At 43.3% G+C, this 25,707-nt stretch overlaps 1 protein-coding gene across 2 annotated transcripts in view; it reads right to left on the minus strand.

The window, feature by feature from the left end:
* Window positions 1-25,707, minus strand: part of SERGEF (secretion regulating guanine nucleotide exchange factor) — a 248,780-nt gene that overhangs the window by 89,011 nt on the left and 134,062 nt on the right. For both annotated transcript variants that reach the window (XM_005896770.3, XM_070384045.1), the window contains exon 10: window positions 2,049-2,085. In XM_005896770.3, the coding sequence (XP_005896832.2) occupies window positions 2,049-2,085 (37 nt within the window). The remainder of the gene's footprint in view (window positions 1-2,048; window positions 2,086-25,707) is intronic.

Below are 25,707 nucleotides of genomic sequence, written 5' to 3' on the forward strand. Positions count from 1 at the left end.
TTCTCACTCCCTCTCTGACTCCAGCCCCTTTCCTCCCCCCACCCACTCTGCTGGCTGGCAGCCTGCCTCCTCTGCTGTCCTTGGTTCTGCCTTCTTGCACATCACATTCGGGCCTGCAAAGCAGTGCTTCAAACTGCCACCCCAGGCAGCTGAGCCAGCCAGTCTAGCTTAATCCAGAAAACAGTGCTTGAGTTTCTGCTGAGTGCCAGGCACTGCTCTGGGTGCTGCAAATAACCAGGAAACAAAAGGAAAAGGCAGGGGCCTTGACCTTCAGAAGCTGAGATTCAGAGGCTGGGAGAGGGATGTTCACAGAACAGACATCACCTACTCAAAGCAGACAGCAACGGGGTTGTAATAGAGCCCTAAGATATTGGGCTGTGATGACCTAAAAGGGTGAGATGGAGGGGGTGGGAGGGAGGCTCAAGAGAGAAGGGATATATGTAAATTTATAGCCGATTGATACTGCTGTATAGCAGAAACTAACAGCACTGTAAAGTAATTATACTCCAATTAAAAAATACCCTTAAAAATAAAATACTGGGGCTGGAGGGAACTTGGTTTTCTGTTTTAACTGCTCCATTTCACAGATGGGGGACCTAAAGATGGGGGCAATTATTTGATCTAATGATATTAGATAATATCAACTAACACTTCTAAAACCCCTACTAGGAGCTAAGTGCTCTTCTAAGTGCTATACACATATCAACTCCTTTAACCCTCACAACAGCCCCAACAACCCCAAGATACCATTGCCCTTCTCATTTTAAAAATGAGAAAGATGAGGCATGGAGAGCTAAGTACCTTTTCTGGGGTCACACAGCGAATAAGTAGAAGCCTGCATTGAACTCAGATAGCCAGACTCTACACTGTCTCTTTTTTTTTTTTTTTTTTTTTTTTATTTTATTTTTAAACTTTACATAATTGTATTAGTTTTGCCAAATATCAAAATGAATCCATCACAGGTATACATGTGTTCCCCATCCTGAACCCTCCTCCCTCCTCCCTCCCCATACCATCCCTCTGGGTCGTCCCAGTGCACTAGCCCCAAGCATCCAGTATTGTGCATTGAACCTGGACTGGCATCTCGTTTCATACATGATATTTTACATGTTTCAATGCCATTCTCCCAAATCTTCCCACCCTCTCCCTCTCCCACAGAGTCCATAAGACTGTTCCATACATCAGTGTCTCTTTTGCTGTCTCGTACACAGGGTTATTGTTATCATCTTTCTAAATTCCATATATATGCGTTAGTATACTGTATTGGTGTTTTTCCTTCTGGCTTACTTCACTCTGTATAATAGGCTCCAGTTTCATCCACCTCATTAGAACTGATTCAAATGAATTCTTTTTAATGGCTGAGTAATACTCCATTGTGTATATGTACCACAGCTTTCTTATCCATTCATCTGCTGATGGACATCTAGGTTGCTTCCATGTCCTGGCTATTATAAACCTACCGACTGAGTCTACCTGCGGAAGTATCGAGAAAGCTTTTTGAAGGAATTACTCACAGGCCTGATTATAAAAACCAGTGAACCTTGGTTATAAACAGCCAATAAGAAGAAACATCAATTAATCACAGGCTTGGGAGTTCCTGAGTGCCAAGAAACACAAGGCAGGAAAGCAGTGGGCCAAGCCATCACCCCCCAACCCCACCCCGTCTCCAAAAAAAGAGCCGAGCAAGAGGAAAGAATTCGGTGCAAAGGACTGACTCAAGAGCCAGGAGCAGCCCAATTCTCTTCCTCTCCAATGTTCAGCTCTCTGCACACGATACCCTCAACCTGTAAGATCTTTAATTCTCCCCAAAATGCCTCTTCCTGAAGCAGGGAGGCTAGCTCAGGTACCTTTTTAGATGCTCAATAATATGAAGAGAAATTTTAGAAAAAGGGCCCCTAGCAAAGCCTTGGTCAACTAAATACTTCCATTTCCCAGAATCTCCCCCAGCATACACACACACACACGTTGGCCTTTGCTTAATCAGGAGTCCTCCAGTTCTGCCCATGAGTTTCAGAATAAACGCAGTTATCAGGACACAAATTACTTACCAATCACCGCCAGATTATGCTCTGAGCCACAGGAGATCTGTAAAAAGAAATAAAATAAGTTATATTATAGATATAAATAGAAAACTTATTTAAGCCATTATATTTTATGATCAGAGTTATTTTTAAGGATATTAACATCCAGTTTTGGAGCAATTTTAGGAAGTAGAAAGGGCTTGTAGGCAGAGACCATAAGTGATTTTTTAAAAAATCCTTTATTCTTTATACTTTTTTTTTTTGTATTTTTCAACTTTCTATAATGAGCATGTGTTACTGTAAAAAAAAATGAAAATATAAGGCAATATAAATGACAGTTTGGGAAAACTGAGCTGAAAAGTCCATCACTCTGGCCTGGAATGATAAAATGAGCAAAGAACTCAGTGGAAACAGACTTGCCCAAGGGAAAACGCTTGACTTCTGCCCATCTGCTCACTCTCCCTTCTACCTTCCAGCCACACAAACCACCTGCAGTTCTCTGAACACATGTCCTCTCACACCTCCGGGCCTTTACACATGCTGCTCCTCTGCTCTGCATGGCCTCCCCTGAACTGCCTACCTCCAAAAATTCTTTTCATCCTTTAAAATTTCAAAGCATCCAGACACTCCCTTGCTACTGCTTCTAGCTGACGGAAGCACTCCTTCCATTAGGCAATTTATATGCATCCCCACTGCAGCAATCATCTTGTCGTCTTTTACATTTTCCCCCATTTCCTCACTAGACTGTGTGTGTCTTGAAGACAGCGCTATGTCTCATTCCCTTCTGCACTACTACACAGATGGACTGTACAAGGTCTGGGGCTCAGAGAAAATGAATGAAAGAACAAAGTACCTAAAGAACAAACACCTAAGAGACAATCATCCGGGGTTCTGAATTCAGTGCTGTACCCAGTGAGAGCTATTTCTTGCCTCTCAGTCTCCGCATGTCCCAAATGCTACCAGAAGGAAGTGACTGGGAAAATAAGAGTGTAAATTGTCCCCCAGGTATTAATTAAAAGGAACTCTAGGTTCTGGAGAAGATCCTGTGACCTTTACTGTGATGCTTACTTTAGCTCCTGGCAAGAAAAAGGGCTTCAGGTACTTATGGAATGTCAACTGGAAGAGCCCTGGAGATCACCTAGTCTGATCTTTCACACGATGTGGAGAAAACGGGCTTAGGAAGAGGAAATACAACTTGCATCAGGTGCCAGTGGAAGTGCATGTGTGTCTAAATTAAGACTAGAGCCTCTCTGATTCCCTCATTCTCACACTCTCCTGGTGCTGTAACTTCTTACACTTTCCCAGTGAAAAACCACTTGGCAGTGATATTCAAGGGTAACTAGCACAGGCCCCTGACAGTCAAGGTAACAGGCTCAAAAGACATTTGAGTACAGCAGGCCTGGTGGCTCAGCTGGTAAAGAATCTGCCTGCAGTGCAGGAGACCTGGGTGCGATCCCTGGGTTGGGAAGATCCCCTGAAGAAGGGAGAGGCTACTCACTCCAGTATTCTAGCCTGGAGAAGTCCATGGACCAAGACCATGGATTGCAAAGAGTTGGTCATGACTGAGCGACTTTCACTTCACTTCAAGTGAGAAGGGGCAGCCAGGCTTCTCAGGCTTTTTCCTTTGTAAAACTTTTGGGTCCAGGATCTTAGTTTCCTCAGGGAAGAGGGCTACCCATGTTTAGGTGGATTCCCTAACACTGTCTGGCAAAGAAGTACCTGGATATTAAATATTTCCAGGCTGACTAGTCTCTGAGCTCCTGTGCGGCAGGCTCTGTCTCTGATTTATCTGAGGCGGTCCCCCTAGGCCTCACCCAGGCCATACACACAGCACAAGTTCATCATATGCTTCCTGGTTATACTGAGGCTGGTTCCCTTGGTTTTGTCACAGGAAGCTACTTAGATGGAAGAATTAGAAACAAACTTAGGTGTCTAACAATAGGAGAATTCTACGTAAGTTACAGTAGAGCCATCTGATGACTTGGAAATTATTATGCAGCCTTGGAAAATGATGCTTACAATAAAGGAAAATACGTGTGATATCCTATGAACTGAAAAAACTACATAAAAATTATATATGTAATATGATCTCAACTCTATAATAAAACATGAATAAAAGACTGGAAGGAGTTATTCCAAAAATTTAATAGTGATAGCCTCTGGGTTAAGGATAAGGGTAAGGATAAGGTAAGGGTAAAGATAAGAATAAGGATAAGGGAGTCATTATGAATATGAGTATCACTATGCCAAAGCCTTTGACTGTGTGGATCACAATAAACTGTGGAAAATTCTGAAAGAGATGGGAATACCAGACCATCTGACCTTCTTGAGAAATCTGTATGCAGCTCAGGAAGCAACAGTTAGAACTGGACATGGAACAACAGACTGGTTCCAAACAGGAAAAGGAGTACGTCAAGGCAGTATATTGTCATCCTGCTTATTTAACATATATGCAGAGTACATCATGAGAAACCCTGGGCTGGATGAAGCCACAAGCTGGAATCAAGACTGCCAGGAGAAGTATCAATAACCTCAGATATGCAGATGACACCACCCTTATGACAGAAAGTGAAGAAGAACTAAAGAGCCTCTTGATGAAAGTGAAAGAGGAGAGTGAAAAAGTTGGCTTAAAGCTCAACATTCAGAAAACTAAAATCGTGGAATCCAGTCCCATCACTTCACGGGAAATAGTTGGGGAAACAGCGGAAACAGTGGCTGACTTTATTTGGCGGGGGGGCTCCAAAATCACTGCAGATGGTGACTGCAGCCATGAAATTAAAAGATGCTTGACCCTTGGAAGGAAACCTATGACCAACCTAGATAGCATATTAAAAAGCAGAGACATTACTTTGCCAACAAAGGTCCATCTAGTCAAGGCTATGGTTTTTCCCGTGGTTATGTATGGATGTGAGAGTTGGACTATAAAGAAAGCTGAGCACTGAGGAACTGATGCTTTTGAACTGTGGTGTTGGAGAAGACTCTTGAGAGTCCCTTGGACTGCAAAGAGATCCAACCAGTCCATCCTAAAGGAGATCAGTCCTGAGTGTTCATTGGAAGGACTGATGTTGAAGCTGAAACTCCAGGACTTTGGCCACCTGATGCAAAGAGCTGACTTATTTGAAAAGACCCTGATGCTGGGAAAGATTGAAGGTGGGAGAAGGGGACGACAGAGGATGAGATGGTTGGATGGTATCACCGACTCAATGGACATGAGTTTGGGTAAACTCCAGGAGTTGGTGATGGACAGGGAGGCCTGGCATGCTGTGGTCCATGGGGTCATAGAGAGTCGGACACAACTGAGCGGCTGAACTGAACTGAACTGATGAGTATGGTTTTCCCTTTGCCTTTTTCTATGTTTTTTAAATTTTATACACAATTTTAATAATCAGAAAAATTATCTAGTACAAATAAGGAAAATAAATATAACGCAGTTCCCACCACAGAGGAGTAAAAAAAAATTTTAAAAAGGCTCTTGGCTATAAAATAAATATGCTATAAAATCTGACATGTTCTGAAGTAGTAGGGATAAAAAATTTGAAGGAAATAATTAAATTATAAAGGTAGTTGTATTATGGTAAGATTATAAGATTTTTTTCCTTCAAATTCTCTATTTTTCAAACATTCTTTAAATGTTCAAAATTAAAGCCACCATACACTGAGGACTCATATGTGCCAGGTATCATGCCAAGACACTTTATAAACACTATCTCACCTTACTCATAACAGTAATATTTTAGGTAGGTTTGACTTTGCTCATTTCAGAGAGAAGAGAACTGAGGTTCATATATATTCATAACTTCCTAGCTTGCTAAGTGGCAGCCATAGAACTAAAAGCCAGGTTTGTCTATCTCCAGAGCTCATGTTCTATACTGCCAGGTTACACTACCTTTATTTTTTTTTTTTAATGAAGTTATTTCATTTTATAAATGCAGGCAGAAAGGGCCTGCCTCTGACTGCCAGGGCTCACCCTGGGGCTGCGGGAGCAGACCTGACCAGCCTTGAAGACTAGGGGCTTCCAGAAACAAGTCACTGACAAACGCCAGCATCAGGCAGCAGATGCTGCTGTGAATTAATGAGCGAGACAGTGATGAATGGATTTTGTCAAGGCAATGCAGTGCTTGAAGCTCAAAGTTCCCTGCTGTTTCTTGCTGTCTGTGCATTGGCACAGAGGTCAGGAGACTGAACACCACAGGCCACAAAATCCCAGTGCTACACTCCTTCAACAAGATTGTGTCAATGACCATTTGTTTCACATTGCCTCTGTCAGCATCTACCCACTGCCCAGCTTTCTAGAAGACTCTGTTAACAATGGCAGTATGCCCAGGAGAAAGAGAGTCAGGGTCAGAACCAGGTGAATGCTAAGTCCTCCGCTTTCTGGCTCTCAGACCTCCGGCAAGGTATTTAGCCCCTGGAGCCTCAGCGTTCTCAGGAGTATAAGGTAGAAAAGAGTATCCTCCCATCTGCCTGACAGAATTGCTAGAGGACAAATGACACAGTCCATCCCCCAACAGCCATGAGTCTCATCTTCCTTACATATAACCCTGCACATGTCACGCCCCTATAGAAAACCCTCCACAGGACTTCAGCATTGGAAGGGCAAAGTCTAAAGCACGTGGTATGGCTTACAAGGTCCTCACAAGTAGGCCCCTGTTTACCTCTCTGGCCTCCCTTTTCCCCCTTGCTACTCATGAACTCTCAACCCCAAGTAACATATCCCTTTTCCCATTCACACTAGCTACATTTTCTGTAAGAATATCACATGATTTCAGACTTTAATACATGCTATTCTCCTTGACTCGACTTCCCTTTCTCCTACTCTCCATCTAGCAAAATCGTTTATGATTGCTTACATTGTGCCTGTATGCTCAGTCCTGTCCGACTCTTTGCAACCCCACGGACTATAGTCCACCAGGCTCCTTTGTCCATGGGATTGCCCAGACAAGAATACTGGAGTGGGTTGCCATTTCCTTCTCCAGGGGATCTTCCCAATCCAGGGATTGAACCTGTGTCTCTTACGTCTTCTGCATCGGCAGGCGGGTTCCTTACCATTAGTGCCACACTACCTCCTGGTAAAGCCTTCTCTGACTTCTCAAAGTAGAGCCAGCTGCTCCACCCTGGCTACTCCCACAGCACCATGCACCATGGCCCTTACCACATGATGTTTACTTATGAACCGTGCATGTGTTAAGCACCTCTGTCTCTCACAGATCCAGCAGGGTGCCTGCCCAGTAATGCGTCTGCCATATAGCCCAAGCTAAAGGCATGAAGGGGCCCAGACAAAGATAATGGGCCCAGAGATGTGAGATGATCCCAAAACAGTGTGAGTAGTGGTGCGGAGATGCCAGTCCAAATGCAGAAAGGCACTGCGATGCACCATGAAGGCAGGAAGGGAAAGGTATTAGTAGACAGGAGAGATGGGGAGGGTGTCAAGAGCACAGAACTGTTCCAGGGTGGGTTTCAGCTTGCTGGTTGGGGCCTTCAGGATTCAGGGGACACACCCCCCCCAACAGTGAGGAGTGGGGGACAGAGGAGTTTATGGAAAGTTGTCCTGTCACTCGGTCCAAACACTAGAGGGATCTGCTCTGCTCAGGCAACTCAGCCTGAGGAGGCAGAGCTGCAGAAAACAACTTCCAAAGTCTCAACTGCCACGGGGACAAGATCTCCTAGGAGCCCTCCTGCGGAGCTGGACTCCATCAGTTCTCATGAAGGAGGCCACAACTCCCCCTGGGCGGGATCCCACTAAATACAGTTGGACAGGGATGACCTGGGGCAAGAACTGACTGGTAGTGGACATCCACTACCAGTAGCTGCTGAAACATTAATGGGCTAAGTAAAGGAATAACTAAAAGCATAAATAAAAATTAGATGACTGAAAATATTGGCCAGATGTTGAATATGAGTGCTTTAGTTTCCACCGTCACACTTGTACCATTTCTATAAACTGCTGACTGGCCCTTATTGAGTCTTAATGGCCAGGAACCTGGCTAACTGCTTTGCCTATATTATTTCATTTAAACTGAAACCAAATCTAAATTTTTTTTGTTACAACCACTTTACAAATGAGACAATTGGGGTTCAGAGAGGTGAGGTAACTGATCAGAGTCTTACCGCTGATGGAGGTGCTGGATTCTGTGCTCGTATCTTCTTCAACCTTTCTGTCCTGTTAACTGTCCAAACCCTTCCCGGTGCCACATAGCATGTTCTCACATCTGGCAACCCTGTGTCAATTATCAAGGGATCTTATGCTGGGAGAGCCCCAGATTTACAAGGCTCAACCATCTGCCTGTGGTTACGAGTGTCTACCTCTGGTAGATCTAGATTTACCGGCTGTTCCAGGGCTTTTTCTCAGGGGACGCGGCTGTAAAATGGCAACAAAGATTTGTGGAAGCTATCACCTCGCGGGGAAGGCCACCAGGTTGACCCACTCCGCACACTTTAATCAGGGAAATCAGAGTAGGGCGGGGTGCGACCAGGACGCAGGAAAAGAAGCACTGAGATTCCAATGAGGGAAACCAGGCCGAGGCCAGACCAACCCCGAGGCTGGTCCCCGTCACCATCCAGGGGCCATCCTCAGCGCGGGGACCTCCCAACGGCGAGGTGGCACCTCAGGGACCACCCTGGTGCGCAGCTGCGTGACGGGCCTACTGATTGGTTCTGCCTCACGCCAATGGGCCTGGGCGCCGGCCGATGCCATGGCAACAAGGCGCACGTGTGGACGCACGTGACGGCGGGCGGGCGGGGCGTCCACTCCGTAGGGTATTCTGCGGAAGGAGAGCTTCGGCGGTACAGCCCCGGCTCCCACCCTCACGGCACGTCCTTGGCCAGCGCCGCCGGGTCCTGAGAAAGAACAGACTGGCATGCAGCTCCAGAACGGCAGCCTCGCCCTGGCTGGGATTAACGAACGGGTTAACAGGGAAGGGAATGGGCGCCTCAGCGCAGCCTTTGCTAAATTCTGCCCTAACCCAGCTGCCACCTGCATAGAACTCAAGGGAGACAAACCAGAATTTCCAAACCTGTTAGAAAAGCAGGCTGGGAGGCTGGGCATATTTTACGACAAACTGCAGTCCTGTCAGTCAAAGGCGTTTTACCAGTAGGCTCAGAAAAAGCTTCAAAGGAGGTCCTTGGTGACAGCAGAGCGGCGCGGTTCCTTGTTTCTGGAAGCACCTACTCTTACAAAGACACCTCTGACTCCTTTTGTGGGGGCGTCAACTTTTGACTGAAGCCTAGATGTCAAAGAAGCCAAAAAAAAAATGAGACCTCTGGTCCCAGAGGTTTCAGCTTGTCGTCCACCTCAAAATCCAGGGAAGGAAGAACGCATTCACCCTGAAAAGCCTATTTTTCTTTCGTTTTTAAAATAGATTTACTATTGTTTTTCTTTTGAACTTTTTGTTTTGTATCAGGATACAGCCGACCAACAACGTTGTGATAGTTTCAGGTGAACAGCTGCGGGACTCAGCCGTACATATATATGTATCCATTCTCTCTCCTTTTGCACAACCTATGGAGAAGGAAATGGCAACCCGCTCCAGTGTTCTTGCCTGGAGAATCCCAGGGACGGGGGAGCCTGGTGGGCTGCCGTCTACGGGGTCGCACAGAGTCGGACATGACTGAAGCGACTTAGCAGCAGCATACCTAAGTATAGGCCACCTAATGCAAAGAACTGACTCATTGGACAAGACCCTGGTGCTGGGAAATATTGAAGGCAGGAGGAGAAGGGGACTACAAAGGATGAGATGGTTAGATGGCATCACCGTCTTGATGGACATGAGTTTGAGCAAGCTCTGGGAGTTGGTGATGGACAGGGAAGCCTGCGGTGCTGCAGTCCATGGGGTCGCAAAGAGTTGGACACAACTGAACGACTGAACTGACTGATACCTAAGAAAATGAACCTTAAACTAGGCCCTACTTCATTCTCAAATGGAGAGGTTGCCGTGGGGAGGAAGAGAGCTAAAATTTGTTAAGTGCCTGGATGCCAAACGTGTGATATTATGGAATTTCACTTTACTCGCAAAGCTGCATCCTCCCAGCTACTCTTAGAAGTGGGGATCAATCTTCTAACAGGTCGGCAAACACACTCTGAAAAGTTAAATATGTCACACTGGGCTATTTACCCAGGTGAGCCTTGATCCAAAGCCCGTGAGCTTTACCCGCTACATATCCTGCCCCTCTTCTGGTACCCGACTGCCCCAGGCATTAAGGCTCAAACTCTCAAGTGACTAACAGCTCTCTGACTCCTTTATCTCTCTTCTACTCTGTCTCAAGAGCCTGTTAATTCTGCCTTCTCCATGTCTTGATTTTTTTAGCTGCTACCATCTTAGTTCAGTCCTTTCCACTCCAACTTGGAAGCTTTTGAGAGCTGCCTCTCAAGCTTTCTTCTTGCCATCCTGTCGTGATCTGGTTTAAAAAGAAATTTTTTAAGTTGTCATGGTCTCAAAGTCTCCAACTTCCTACCACACTTGATCTCTCACTCCTTCCCTACGTAAACCCACTAACCCAGCAACACAAGTCTCTTCTCTGTCCCTGGAAAATCTCTGTGTTTTCCCTCTTCTGCACCATTATTTGCACCATTCTCCCTTCTCCATACCATTCTGAACCTACCAACTTTACAAGGCCCAGTTCAAAACTCACTGCCTGGAGGAAGTCTCCCAGATCATCTCAGCCCTTAAAAGATCTGTCTTCTCTCAAATCCTACCACTTGTCTTGGCTAAAGTTGGCTTTTGTCAAACCTCCTTTCTACTGTTAATAATTTGGGTGTGGGGTTAGGGCATATCTCCCCAGGCAGTGTAGGGTAGTAGGAAGAGTTTGGAACCAGAAGATCTGGATTTTGAGTCCTTGCCCTGCCACCTCCTTGTCATAGGACCTTGGGCAAATCTCTTCACCTCTCTGGATTTCAGTTCCCTCAACTTTAGGATGAGATGGTAACAAACAAGTGAATCTCATACATCCTAAAACCCTTTCACACCCATCCCAGCTTCTACAGAATAGAATTCACTTTGAGTTTGACCCTGTTCTGCAGACATCTCTCCAAAATATATAAAATATAATTTGGAGGACATATAAAAGGAAACTATAAGTACTCGGAACTGGCATATGTTCACTATGAACAGTTCATTTCCTTTTTTCAACAATTATTTACTGCCAGATAAGGAGAGGACTTGAGAAATGTCTAGTTAATTAGAATATAATATACACAATTAAACTAGCCAGCCAGCCCCTCAGAATGCTTGCTTTTTCCATAGTGCACTCAAAGAAAATTCCTTTCTCCTAAATTGCTATGTTGATACTATGTGCACTCGTGGCATAATTGGTGTGAATGGGCTATCGAGGGATACCTGCACAAAGAAGGTTAATGCATAGATTGGCCACAGTCTGTGAAGTGGCTTAATGTGAAAATCCTGCCTGAAAAATGTTGTACGGTATAAGTCATCTTGTTGGTAGCTGGCACAGTAGCTGGAAAAAATAGACACAAGAAAGGTTAATATAAAGAGGAGCTACAGTCAGAAGAGTCGGAAGCAATAGGAGCAAACTAAAGAAGAGTAGCTAAGTCACTGGAATGTGAGATTTCTAGATCCTACTGCTGACAGTGCAAGAAAGTCGAGCTTTTTCAGCTACCTTGTGTTTTAAGTGACTTTCCAGTTGTTCTTTTATAAGGCATTTGCTTCACCTGTTTCCAGTACTTATGCCCATCCTAAAGTAACCTGAGAGTATCTCTGATCCTTACAGACTAAAAGTGCCAAACTTAACAAAGCATCTGAATTTCAGTAAAGGCAACACCAGGAAGTTACTTGTGCCCATGAGAACAGGAGACAACCACGTGAGCTGAGCAGCTAACCTCAGAGACAGGTAATTAACAGATTTAGGCCAGCATGCTTCTCCAAAAAACTGAACCCTTTCCCTAATAGCCAAGACGGGCTGAAATTTATAAAGACTGCCAATACCAAATGCTGATGAGGATGTGGAACAACTGGAAATCTCTTACATGACTGGCAGGAATATAAACTCAACTGCACTGAAAAATTGGCAGTATCTGCTAAAGGTAAATACACACAGACACACACACCAGGAGACTCAAGTACCCGAAATAAATGATTACTTACTTCCATCAAAAAACATGTATAAGAATGTTCACAGCTGCTTTATTCATAATAAATAAAAACATAAAATTACCCAAATATTCATCATCAATAGAATGAATAAAGTATAGTATAATCAGAATACTTTGTAACTTTGGGGGGATAAAAACCCTACTGCTATTCAAAACATGGATAAATCTTCAAGAATAATGGTGAACAAAAGACTCCAGTCACAGAAGAGTAAATATTGTAAGACACTATCTACATGAAGCTCAAAAACAGGCAAATTTATTTCAAATAAATAATATAATTGTTCTGAAGAGGGGAAAAAGAACCAGTCCTAGTAACTTTTAAGCCCAGTACTTTGACTAAATAAATTGTGTTTAAAAACAAAAAGAACTGTTAAAAATACCCTACTCTACTTAGTGGATTGATTTTGTCCCATAGCAGTATGCATGTATTAGTTCTGAAAGTATTTTGTATATATTTTAGGACTGTGCAGATGAAATATATGAATGTTCTTGGGAGCTAGAGTATTCACTGTAGATAAAGAAAACACAAATATGTAATGAGAGAGGGCCAAGAGGAACTCTGTGGATATAAGGTTAGAATTAGACATATCAGTATGAACTCACAGTTTTCTATATGTACACACACAGAGGTTGAGTTAAACCAATATGAAATTGTCTAGAAGCAAGGACACCCCAGCAGCAATGAGGTCACTTGATGTACTGATTTTGGTTTTTTAATACTGTTTAAGAACAATCAGAGCTCCCTGAAGGAATGGCTGATTCCAGGGTTGAGACTGGGAAAGAACAATTTGAGCCAGGAACATCTATTTGTGCCAAGAAGAAAGGAAGTGATCAAAGAATGACAGGGATATGTCAAAAGGATATAGAAGCTTGAAGGATCTCCCACTGGCTAAGTCAGGGAAAATTGGGGCATCAAAATGAGTAATGATAATATATTACAGCTCATTAAATACAAGAAAAAATCCTAAGTATATACTATACTTATGAATAATAAATAAATAAGGGAGCAAGGAAAGCTCTCCCTTATAGTAAAATGTAGAAAATTATAAATGCAAAAGTAATAATTATTTTTTTATCAAGAAAATAATTTTGCAATATAATGGTGAATTCAGGCAAGAAACATTAATAGATGTTAAAACTATTGGGCCAAGTATGAAGAGGAACAGGATATTTACAGTCTCACTTCACAGACTCACATAGTATCTCTTCACAGATTACTTCTTAATTACAAAGAAACGAGAAATGGTAGCTTTGTAGTAAAGGAGGCAGATGTCACCTCACCCAAGTGATCTAAGTTAGCATCACTGACAATGGCATAAATTAATATCAGTTGCCTCTTCCTGTGATACATTAAAGAAATATCACTTATTTAATATTCCTGCTGAAAGTGCCTAATGAAATCAAATCATGAGGAAAAATCAGATAGAACCAAATTGAGGGTCATTATACCAAACAACTGTCCTGTGCTCTTAAAAAAAAAATCAATGTCATAAAAGATAAGAAAAGCTATTCCAGATTAAAGCAAGCAAAAAGACATGACAGCTAAATGCAATATACGATCCTGGATTGGATCCTACATCAAAGTGAAAAATTGTCATAAAAGATGTCATTGAGACAACTGGAGAAAGATGAAGATGCTCTGTAGATGAGACAACAGTGTTCTATCAATGTTAAATTTTTAGAAAGAGACACACACACATAAATGCACACAAATGTGGTAAAATGTTAAAACATGCTGTGTCTGGGTGAAGGATTTGGAGAGTTCTTTATTCTTGTAACTTTTCTATAAATTTGATATTATTTCAAATTAAAAAGTTAAAAATGTAAATAAGCAAAACTAATCTATAGTGGAAGTGTAGAGCAGTGGTAATCTTGGGGTAGGTGTATCTGAGAAAGGTCAAGAGGGATGCTTTGCTGAGGTGCTGAGGTGCCTAATTTGGGTGATTACATAGGTATTTACAAATGTAAAGTTTCATTGAGTTGAACATTTAAGGTCTGCATATTTTACTGTGTTTAAGTTATACTTCAATCAAAACAAACAAACAAGAAAAAGAGAAAAGGAAAGTAAAAGTAGGCTTCCCAGGTGGCTCGATGGTAATGAATCCACCTGCCAATGCAGGAGACACGGGTTCAATTCCTGGGTTGAGAAGATCCTCTGGAGTAGGAAATGGCAACTCACTCCAGTATTCTTGCCTGGGAAATCCCATGGACAGAGGAGCCTGGTTGGGCTATAGTCCATGGGGTTGCAAAGTGTCAGACATGACTGAGCAACTGAGCACACACATACCCAAAGCAAAGAAGCATAGCCTTCCTTCCTGAATCATTCAGTCCAAAAGCTGAAGGAAGGAAGGTGGCTAAGCAGGGGAGTGGATGATGGCAGCCCATGTGAGGCAAGTGGCTCAGCAGGGTTGGCAGCAGCCCGGGGAGCTCAGAGCCTGGCTCGACAGCAGTGGCCTGGTGGACCGCAGGACCCCAGGCAAGGAAGATCGCAGCAGGACTGGGGGCAGTGCACTGGTTTTGTACAGGGGAACTGATCAAAGAAGTAAAAGCAGTGAAAACAGATGAGAAAGTTGAGGCTCATGGAGATAAAGAACCTGGTCCTAAATCTGATACTTGTTAAATTACCTGACCTTGGGCCTAGGGATTTCACCTTTAATCCTTCATTTCTTCAGTGTCTATCCTAATACTTGCATCACAGGATCCATAAGATCAAGTATACCAAAGCATCCAACCCCACTCCTGATACTGGGTTGGCCAAGAAGTTTGTGCAGGTTTCCTATAAGATGTTATGGAAAAACCTGCATGAATTTTTTTTTTTGCCAACTCAATACTTAGACATAGTTCAATAAATGTTAACCTCCATCTCCTGTGATATTCCAAATCTTTTTATATTATAAAGCCTTTGGAAAATATGTCTTTATATTAATTTTCATTGTTGTGATTTTAAACATTAGGCTTTTCTTCATAAAGGTTCCCCTGCAATAAGACTATTTCATATTTCAGCAGGTTCTACAGATGCTCTGTGTATGCCATTGGTGTCCACACACAGGAAGTCTCAAGTATATGCCCATCTTATACGCAATGCAGTGAGCACAGTTACATGGGCAGGGATGCATGGGCGGATCAGCCTTGAGGTCAAGAGACTGAACATAATCTCAGAATATTAAAATTGATGGGCTACATGGGATAAACTGCCACTCAAACCAATGTTTCCACAACAAGAAAACCACAGGCCCCACCACACTCAGGGAGTCAGAGAAGTGGTCTTAGTTCTGGCCTTAACTCTTGCCTGGAATTCTGCAGCAGCTTCTGTAGTGTCCCTCTCCTCCTCAGCCTCTCCCTACTCTGCCAAGATGCTCTTCTGAAAGTCCACATGGATCAGCTGTCTCCGTGTCACCCAAACCCACACTCCTTGTCTGGCATTGAAAATCCTCCATGGTCTAGACCTAGAGTGGTTCTCTGGCCTCTCTTCCAGTTGAATTATCCACAAATACTTGCATGCCAGCCTCATCAGACCCCAGACACTGTATTGCCCTACTCCTCATCACACCCAGCTCATGCTGTCCCCTTGGTTCGGGGTAACCCTCACCATTCATTCTTGGGAAGGAGGGAGACAGCAGAAGAGGAGAAGGGAAAGGACTGCTAACATCTATGACTGCTAAATCCCATGTAGACATTTCATTGGAATTAACTCATTATATCTTCATTTGATACATTACCTGAGGAATGGAATGGTTAAATACCTTGACTAAAAGCACATAGCTAGTAAGTAGCCAGGCCAGTTCAGAAGTAATTACTCCCTCCTCTGGGCTCTGCTATAGAAATAGCACTCATTCCACTTATTATTAAGTGGTTCCCATGTCTCTCTTCCCAGACTTTTTAAGTTGTAACTTCTTTAAGCATAAGGGTTGTGTCTCATTAATCTATTACCTCAGTGCCTTGCACAGTGCCCTGAACATAGTAGGTCCTAATCAGATGTTTTCCAAATTGAAGTCACTTATCTGTGTACCTCCCCCAGCTTTTGGCTCAGAATCTGATATACAGGGTAGATACTAGGAAATGCTAGATGAATGACACTGGATTTATCTGAATTTCCTCAGCTCTTACCACGGTCTCATAAATGCTTTGAACTCTGTAAGTAATGGTTGAATTCAGAGACTAGATGATCCTTCAGATGTTCAGATTTTAAGTCACTGGATAAACAGAATGGCCTCTCAGGACAATGACAGCTAGATCCCATGAGGTCTGAGGAAAAGCCCCTGGATGGGAACAATTTTAGAAAGTGAATTCCAAGTGTGTGGATGGAGACAGCACAACCCTACCCTCTCTCAGTTCTGTTCTCTGCAACAGAACAAAAACAAGCCTACAGGCTGACTCTGAGCCGTGTGTGTGCAAGACCTGAGAATCTTTTTTTGTCTTTGCTGCAACTATACAGCAGAGCTTGGCTGGGCCATTGCCAGGCATGGGGCAGGACCGCCTGAATATGGCTCTTGACCAAGAGGCCCCTCTGGTGCCCTGAGCTCCTCACACTAAGGATCAATTTGCTTTTCTGATTAGAACAAAACAAAGTCTAGAGGTTCAGATCCCAAAACTTTATTCTTTCTGGGATTACAAAGCCAAGAATGCAGATAAGATGTGACAGAGATGTCAAAACTTATCATAACAAGCGGGCGCGGTATAACACTGAATGCAGCGCCGAGAGTGACGCCTTGTCAGCAGCAGCTGACGGTGCCACGTGACCCGGCCCGACATGTGTCCTTATGAGGTGGCAGCCCCACTGGTCAACAGACTAATGAGAGCTGCCATCCTGACCCCAGGGGCGGCCTTCGAGAATCCCACTGCCTTCAGGCCAGTTCCCAGCTGAGTGATCATCAGAGGTGCTCTCGATCTACTGATATGACTCTGCAACTTTTCTGGTTCCAAAGTTGTGGACTACCAGGTATTATTCTAGGCTCCCTACCTAAAGTAATTTTAAAATAAAATTTATCAATTTTTTTCAGATTATAAAAGTAACACACAGTTATTACAAAAAAATATAGTAAGAAAAATAAAGAACACCTATAATCCCACCACTCATTATTAACACATAGCAGATTTCCTTTCAGGCTTTCTTTTCCCTAACAATATTTGTCTGTGTGTGAATAAAATAGACATAATTTCAGAAACACAGTTAGGGTCATGCTATATATTCTGTTTTATATTATGATGTTTGCAATAAACAATGTTATATTTCCCATGTTATTACTTTCATTAAAAATGTTATTTTTACAGCTTTATAGCATCAAACGAATGTATCCTAATTTCATTATTTCCCTATTCTTAGTTACCTAGATTGTTTTCAATATTTCACCATTATAAGTTGTGTTATGACAAATATTCTTGAACAAAAATCTTTGCCTAGATCTGATTATTTCCTTGGGATAAATTTTATAAAAAGAATTATTGGATAAAGAACTTAGAATATTTTTTAAGACACTTGTGTAATACAGGCAGCATGTTTTATTAATGTCATTGCCAAAACAGATCACATCCAGAAAAAAAAAAAGAACAAAATGGGAAAAGAGTAACAATGCAGAAAGAATAATAGCGGCTAACATATATTAGTTATATGTAATGTGACAAGAGAAAGTGATTAAGAGCTTTGCATACACTAGCTCATTTAATCTCTGAATTAATCTTATAAAGTATGCATAGATAAAGAAACCAAAGTTCAGAGAAGTTAACTTGTCCAATATCTCAGTTAGTAAGTGGTATAGCTGAATTTAAATCCAATTATGTGTGATTCCTGGCTTCCCTGGTAGCTCAGCTGGTAAAGAATCTGCCTACAATGCAGGAGACCCAGGTTTGATTCCTGGGTCAGGAAGTTCCCCTGGAGGAGGGCATGGCAACCCACTCCAGTAATCTTGCCTGGAGAATCCCATGGGCAGAGGAGCCTGGCAGGCTACAGTCTATGGGGTCGCAAAGAGTCAGACACGACTGAGCGACTAAGCACAACACAGCATGTGTGACTCGCGTGTACACTGACTGCTATGCTACATGTCCTGTGAAAAATAAAGGGAAGATTGTGAGTGTTTTCAATCTAGAGAAGAGAAAACTTGAATGGTGCAAGGGCCATGGGGCAGGGAGAAAGGGAATCAGACTGCAGAATGAGATGGCAGAATGAGGATCAATGGATAGAAATGGTTAAAATGTCAAAGTACAGCTTAATATCCAAAAGGCCGTTCTAAAAATGAAAGTCTATCAGAAATGGAAGGGCTGTCTCCAGCTGGCCTAATCGAATCACACCCTTTAGAAGCAGAGCCCGTTTTCTGTGGCTGACGACAGGAGGAGAAGTCAGAAAGATTCAAAGCACCAGAAGGACCTGCAGCACCATTGCTGGCTTTAAAGATGGAGAGACAAGGACTGGAGGGTGCCATCTGACTGCAGAGCAAGCCCAGACCAACAACCAGCACGGAGACGGGATCTCAGCCCTGCTGCCACAGGGAACTGAAACCCGCCAACAAGCTGAATGAGCTTAGAAGCAGGCTCTTCCCTAGAGTCTCCAGATAAGAATCTGGAGACAGACTTCTCTTGTCAAGTTCCTCTTACAATATGCCCCATGTATCAAGGAGGGCTGAGTATTCACAATTTAACACTATTTTTAAACGTATTTTAAATGAGTAGCAGGCAGCAGTGGTGACTGAGGAACTCAAGACTCTGGTCCTGCCTTCAAACAAAACAGAGGTCAAATATTGTTGAATGAATTACTTGTTCTAGCAACTGTCATGTGAAGTTGTAACCATAAAATGCCCCCAACCCTGCCCCCCTGCCCCCCGCCCTGCACCTCACAAGCAAGAAGGCTGCATGGCAGCGGGGAGGAGCGTGTGCTCTTCCATCACAGACCGTCAGGAAGCTACTGCAAGAGACGACGTGAAAGAGCTCTCACTTCTGGTTCTAGCACCTGGTAGTCCTGTGAACTTGGCCAAGTTACTAAGACTTTCTAAGCCTCGATTTCCTCATGTGCATAGCTGGAATTACAGCAATAATCTCACAGGACTATCACCAGGATTGAATTCAGTTACCTGTATTTAGTACCTCAGACAAAGTAGATACTTACATTAGTTCCTTTTCCACTTTGGTCACTGGAAATTTGATGGTCCAGAGAAACAAAAAGGGAAATGGAAAGTTGTTGAAAGGTCGGGAAGTAATGTTTTTTTCCCCAGACCCCTTTTATCTTTCACTAAATATTTAGAAGAGAAAAACAACTCTTCCTAGTTTTCTGAATTTGATTCTCTCCAAATACGTCAGTCATGATAATTTTATGAGCAAACCAAACATCTTTATATTCATCAATAATGACTTTAGACCTCTAAATGGCACTTTAACAACACTGTATATACACAAAAATAAATTCAAAATGTATTACAGACCTAAATGTAAGACCAGAAACTATAAAACTTTTAGAGGAAAACATAGGCAGAACACTCTCTGACATAAATCACAAGATCCTCTATGACCCACCTCCCAGAGTAATGGAAATAAAAACAAAAATAAACAAAGGGGACCTATTAAACTTAAAAGCTTTTGCACAATGAAGAAAGCTATAAGCAAGGTGAAAAGGCAGGCTTCAGAACGGGAGAAAATAATAGCAAACGTAACAACTGACAAAGAATTAATCTCCAAAGTATACAAGCAGCTCATGCAGCTCAATACCAGAAAAACGAACAATCCAATCAAAAAATGGGCCAAAGAACTAAACAGACATTTCTCCAAAGAAGACATACAGATGGCTAATAAACACATGAAAAGATGCTCAACATCACTCATTACTAGAGAAATGCAAATCAAAACCACAATGAGGTATCATCTCACACTGGTCAGAATGGCTGCCATCAAAAAGTTCACAAACAATAAATGCTGGAGAGGGTGTAGAGAAAAGGGAACCCTCTTACACTGTTGGTGGGAATGCAAACTGGTACAGCCACTATCGAGAACAGTGCAGAGATTCCTCAAAAAAACGGAAATAAAACTGCCATATGACCCAGCAATCCCACTGCTGGGCATAAAAACCAAGGAAGCCAGAAGTGAAAGAGACACATGTACCCCAGTGTTCATCGCAGCACCGTTTACAATAGCCAGGACGTGGAAGCAACCTAGATGTCCATCGGCGACAATGGATAAGGAAGTTGAGGTACACATACACAATGGAGTATTACTCAGCTATAAAAAACAATGGATTTGAGTCAGTTCTAATGAGATGGATGAAACTGGAGCCTATTATACAGAGTGAAATAAATTAGAAAGAGAAACACCAGTACAGTATATTAACACATACCTATGGGGAAACAGTGGAAATAGTGTCAGACTTTATTTTGGGGGGCTCCAAAATCACTGCAGATGGTGACTACAGCCATGAAATTAAAAGACGCTTACTCCTTGGAAGAAAAGTTATGACCAGCCTAGATAGCATATTGAAAAGCAGAGACATTACTTTGCCAACAAAGGTTCGTCTCATCAAGGCTATGGTTTTCCCAGTGGTCATGTATGCTTTGGCCACCTCATGCGAAGAGTTGACTCATTGGAAAAGACTCTGATGCTGGGAGGGATTGGGGGCAGGAGGAGAAGGGGACGACAGAGGATGAGACAGCTGGATGGCATCACCGACTCGATGGACGTGAGTCTGAGTGAACTCTGGGAGTTGGTGATGGACAGGGAGGCCTGGCGTGCTGCGATTCATGGGGTCGCAAAGGGTTGGACACGACTGAGCGACTGAACTGAACTGAATTGATAGAATTTAGAAAGATGGTAACGACGATCCTATATGCAAGACAGCAAAAGAGACACAGATGTAAAGAACAGACTTTTGGACTCTGTGGGAGAAGGCGAGGGTGGGATGATTTGAGAGAATAGCATCGTAACATCTATATTACCATACGTAAAATAGATGACCAGTGCAAGTTCGATGCATGAAGCAGGGTACTCAAAGCTAGTGCTCTGGGACAACCCAGAGGGATAGGGTGAGGAGGAACGTGGAAGGGGAGTTCAGGTTGGGGGTATACATGTGCACCCATGGGTGATTTGTGTCAATATTATAAAGAAATTATCCTCCAATTAAGATAAATAAATTAATTTAAAAAGCATTGTATATATTTCCATATTGATCTTATCCTTAAAAATGGCTTTTTTTCTATTTATAGTTTCAAATTTTCTATCAGTAATAACACAGTCCAGCTTTATTGAGCGCTATGTGCCAAGTACAATGCTAAGTCTTTTTTTTTTTAATACACACAAAACATCAATCTCAGCATCGATGTCACCTGAAATATACTTTTTACTTTAACCATTCTTTCTAACAGTCTATCTACTTAAAGCAACTAAAAATCATTCCAACTCTTTCATTTGACTTTTTGGGCTCCAAAATCACTGCAGATGGCGATTGCAACCATGCAATTAAAAGATGCTTACTCCTTGGAAGGAAAGTTATGACCACCCTAGATAGCATATTCAAAAGCAAAGACATTACTTTATCAACAAAGGTCTGTCTAGTCAAGGCTATGGCTTTTTCAGTGGTCATGTATGGATGTGAGAGTTGGACTGTGAAGAAAGCTGAGTGCCGAAGAATTGATGCTTTTGAACTGTGGTGTTGGAGAAGACTCTTGAGAGTCCCTTGGACTGCAAGGAGATCCAACCAGTCCATTCTAAAGGAGATCAGTCCTGGGTGTTCATTGGAAGGATTGATGTTGAAGCTGAAACTCCAATATTTTGGCCACCTCATGCAAAGAGTTGACTCACTGGAAAAGACCCTAATGCTGGGATGGATTGCAGGCAGGAGGAGAAGGGGACGACAGAGGATGAGATGACTGGATGGCATCACCGACTCGATGGACATGAGTTTGAGTGAACTCCGGGAGTTGGTGATGGACAAGGAGGCCTGGCGTGCTGTGATTCATGGGGTCGCAAAGAGTCGGACACGACTGAGCGACTGAAATGAACTGAATGTCCTCAACTGTGCTTATTATCAAACTAAAAGTTGCCATTTATTCCCTAATAACCTTTTCAGTGTATGGAGGGTCAGTGGCTCATTGATTTTACCTGGAGGGACTGGGAGAAAATGACAACACATTTCTGACCATTCTAAGTGCTTCTATAAACTTTCATACAAACATGAACTTCAGTTGTGATAATGTCAGTTATAATCACCAGACATTCATCTCACATATATCAGGTATATATTTGCGTCTGAGGGCATGTGCTGGGGAGACTGGACTCAGGTAATATCCAGTGGCATGGACAGTACATCAGAGGTTCAGAGACAAACAAAGGTCACCAGAGGGCGACGTTCAGCTGGACTGTAAAAGACAACCAAACGTTTGCTTAACAGAGGAAGGACAGAAGGAAGGGGGATAGCAGTGGTGAAGAGCACTGAACACAGGCGTGATTTAGGCTACTCACCAGCACCTGAAATTCCACCTGCACAAACAAAACAAATCACCTACCACCAAACGAGCCCTGCGCACCCCAAATCTGTTTCCCCTTCTGACTCTCCTCTGGCTGTTAGGCATTGCCATCATCATCTCTGCAGTCACCTTGGAATCATCTCTGAGTTCTCCTCTCAAGCCCCAAGCCCAGCCAGTCACCAAGTTCTGTAATTCTGTCTCCCAGGCTCTGCTCTCTATTGCCCCTTTTCTCCATCCCATTGCACTGTGATATTTCAGGCCTCAGAACAGTTGCACTGGACAGTTGCAATAGCTGCTAATTATTTCCTGTTTCCTCTTCTAACTTATTGGGTGCCCAAGGTAAGCTTTCTAAATCTCAGCTCTGACTAGCAACTCACCTGCTCAAAATGTGCTAATGGCTCCCCTGCACCTATAGACCAGGCCATAAATCTTTTTTTTTTTTTTTTTTTGGCTGTGTAGCTTGTGGGATCTTAGTTCTCCAACCAGAGATTGAACCCTGGTCATGGCAGTGAAAGCACCGAGTCTTAACCACTAGACCAGCGGGGAGTTCCCCAGACCGTGAATCTTTTAACCAGACACTGAAGCTGTGAACAGGCTACAGCTTATCTTTGTAGCCTCACTTCCCACTACGTGGTCCCCTATAAGAACTCTGTTTCAACCAAAGTGGACCATTCATTGATGATCTCTGCTGACACCACAGGCATTTCCGACTCTGGGCCTCTGTCTATGCTAGTCCCTCTTTTCTTGGCCGAGTTTCCCACATCTTTCTGTCAAATACTGCCCATCCTTCCTGCCCAGTAGAAATCTACCTCCTCCATGAAGCCTTCCCTAATCCTCCTGCTAGGAGAAATTCAACGTTCTCAGAACCTCTGCAGCACCACTTCTGTAGTCCTTGGACAACAGAAATTTTATTCAACACCAGCCTAGAGACTTTTTAGTTCTTACCCACCTCTAGCACCCAGTCCATGGCATAGCAGAAGAGAACATGCTTTTCCCCTCATGGCCTCAGTTTCCACGTCTGTAATATGAACATAATCCAACCCAGCTCACGGGAATATCGAGAGAATTATATCAGGTAATACATTCAAATTCCCAGCACACAGTAGGTAAATCATCAAATCTAAAACCCATTCCTCTCTTTCACACAGCAGGATTTGTTGAACCAATAAAACCCTACATGCTTCATAGTTTGCAAAAAGATGTTATTATATTTTTTTTTCAGTGAAGGAGGGAAAGAGAGATGGAGGAAATACATGAACACAGAGTCACTAAATAGGTAGGAGATATGAGTAGCCCTGTCTGACGGGTATGAACAACCCACACTAGAGACGCAGGTTAGACTATGAAAGAGCTGGGATGCTTAACCTGATAGCTTCAGGGAGTTTTAGATTCTGAAGTGGGGCAGTGTTTAGAGTCTACCAGTCTACATGATGTGATGAAGGACAAAGGACCAGGAGATCACGAAGAGGCTGCTGTAGTGATGCAGGAAAGAAGGGCACAGCTATCTGGCCATGAGGGGATTCTGGCCACGAGGGAGCAGACAGGAATAGTGGGGGAAAATGGCAGGATTGGTGAGTGCTGACAGATCAAGTGACTGGAGGATGCCTACCAAGCCCAGTCACAGAGGGCTCCGGGCTCCAGTAATTAGGAGAAGAGAAGAACAACCAGGGAACCGAGAGATAGCTGGGAGGTGGGACGAGCATAGGGCACACGCAGGAAGAATACAAATTTGCTCTTTTGGTTTGAGGTGCAACACAGGCGGAAGTGAGCAAGTAGTGCTTAGTGGTCCTGAGGGACTGAGAAACCACTGTAGAAACAAAACCCTCCTTTGGTGCATGAGGGCCGACACAGATTCCCTGAAGAAGAATCAGGTAGGGCAAACGGCCCCACAGGCCAACCCCCTGAGCTCTCTGGGGAACAAGGGACAGGGGATGCAGCGCATGTCTGCCTGTCCACCAGCCATCACCTGTCTGGGAGGAGGTCACGGCTAGGCTGCTTTCCTTCCTTACATTGACAAGACACAGGACTGCAAAAAGGGGCTCCCATATTGTTTCACATGCAGAGAGAAATTCAGAGATTTAATGCCTTCTCTAAATAGAAAGCTGGATTACCCAGAGAGGATAAAGTACATTTAGAGCCTAAAGTCCAGTCTGGCATTAGAGTTTAAAATTTATGAGCTGGGTGACCATGGCTTAGTCACTTAAATTCTTTGGCTCTCAGGTGTTTTATTTGTTAAAATGCAATAGCAGTATCTCATGTGCCAGAAAGGACCAGAAGATTTCAGGAGGTCTCTCAGTTCAGAGATCTATGATCCAGTACTTAATCTAAACCCCGAAGGTCAGACTCCAATCTCTCCGAACCCCTGGGCTGTGACTCACTGCAGAAGCCACATGGTACAGAGATGCTGAGAAACCTGGCAAAAACACAGTTCAGAGTGGGGGTAGAAGTTCCAGCCGTCAGGCCCCAGTCACAAGAAGGTACAGCAAGAATATTAAAGCTGGCCCAGGGACAAAAGATAATTAATCTTCAAGGCAATAAAAATATTTAGTTCATTCATCTGAGAGAAATGACAAGAGAGAAGATAGATATTTGCTTTTCTCCCCACTCTGTTCTGACAAGGTTGCTCTGGATGGATCATAGAATGTTTAACAAACATTTAATACAAGAGCCTGAGATGCAAACAAGTAAATGATGAGGGGCCTTGGAAGCAAGCTGCGGAAGCTGACGTTGTAAAAACTGCAACCAGGGCAGAGGTTTCCAGAGAAGACGTTTGAGAAGAGAAGCTTATTTGCAACTGTTCATGTGACAAGAGCTGACTCCTTGGAAAAGACCCTGATGCTGGGAAAGATTGAGGGCAGGAGGAGAAGGGGGCAACAGAAGATGAGATGGTTGGATGGCATCACCGACTCAATGGACATGAGTTTGAGCAAGCTCCAGGAGATCGTGAAGGACAGGGAAACCTGGCATGCTGCAGTACATGGGGTCGCAGAGTCAGACATGACTGAGCAACTGAACGACAACGTGTGACAAGAGAAATGAGAAGATAGGGGTAGACTTGAGGGACACTGCAGAGGTGAAATCCCAGGATTTTATAATTTTTTAAACGTCTTTATTGAATTTGCTACAATGTTGCTTCTGTTTTGGT

The sequence above is a fragment of the Bos mutus genome, chromosome 15 (assembly GCF_027580195.1).
Source record: "Bos mutus isolate GX-2022 chromosome 15, NWIPB_WYAK_1.1, whole genome shotgun sequence".
NCBI classification, from domain to species: domain Eukaryota; kingdom Metazoa; phylum Chordata; class Mammalia; order Artiodactyla; family Bovidae; genus Bos; species Bos mutus.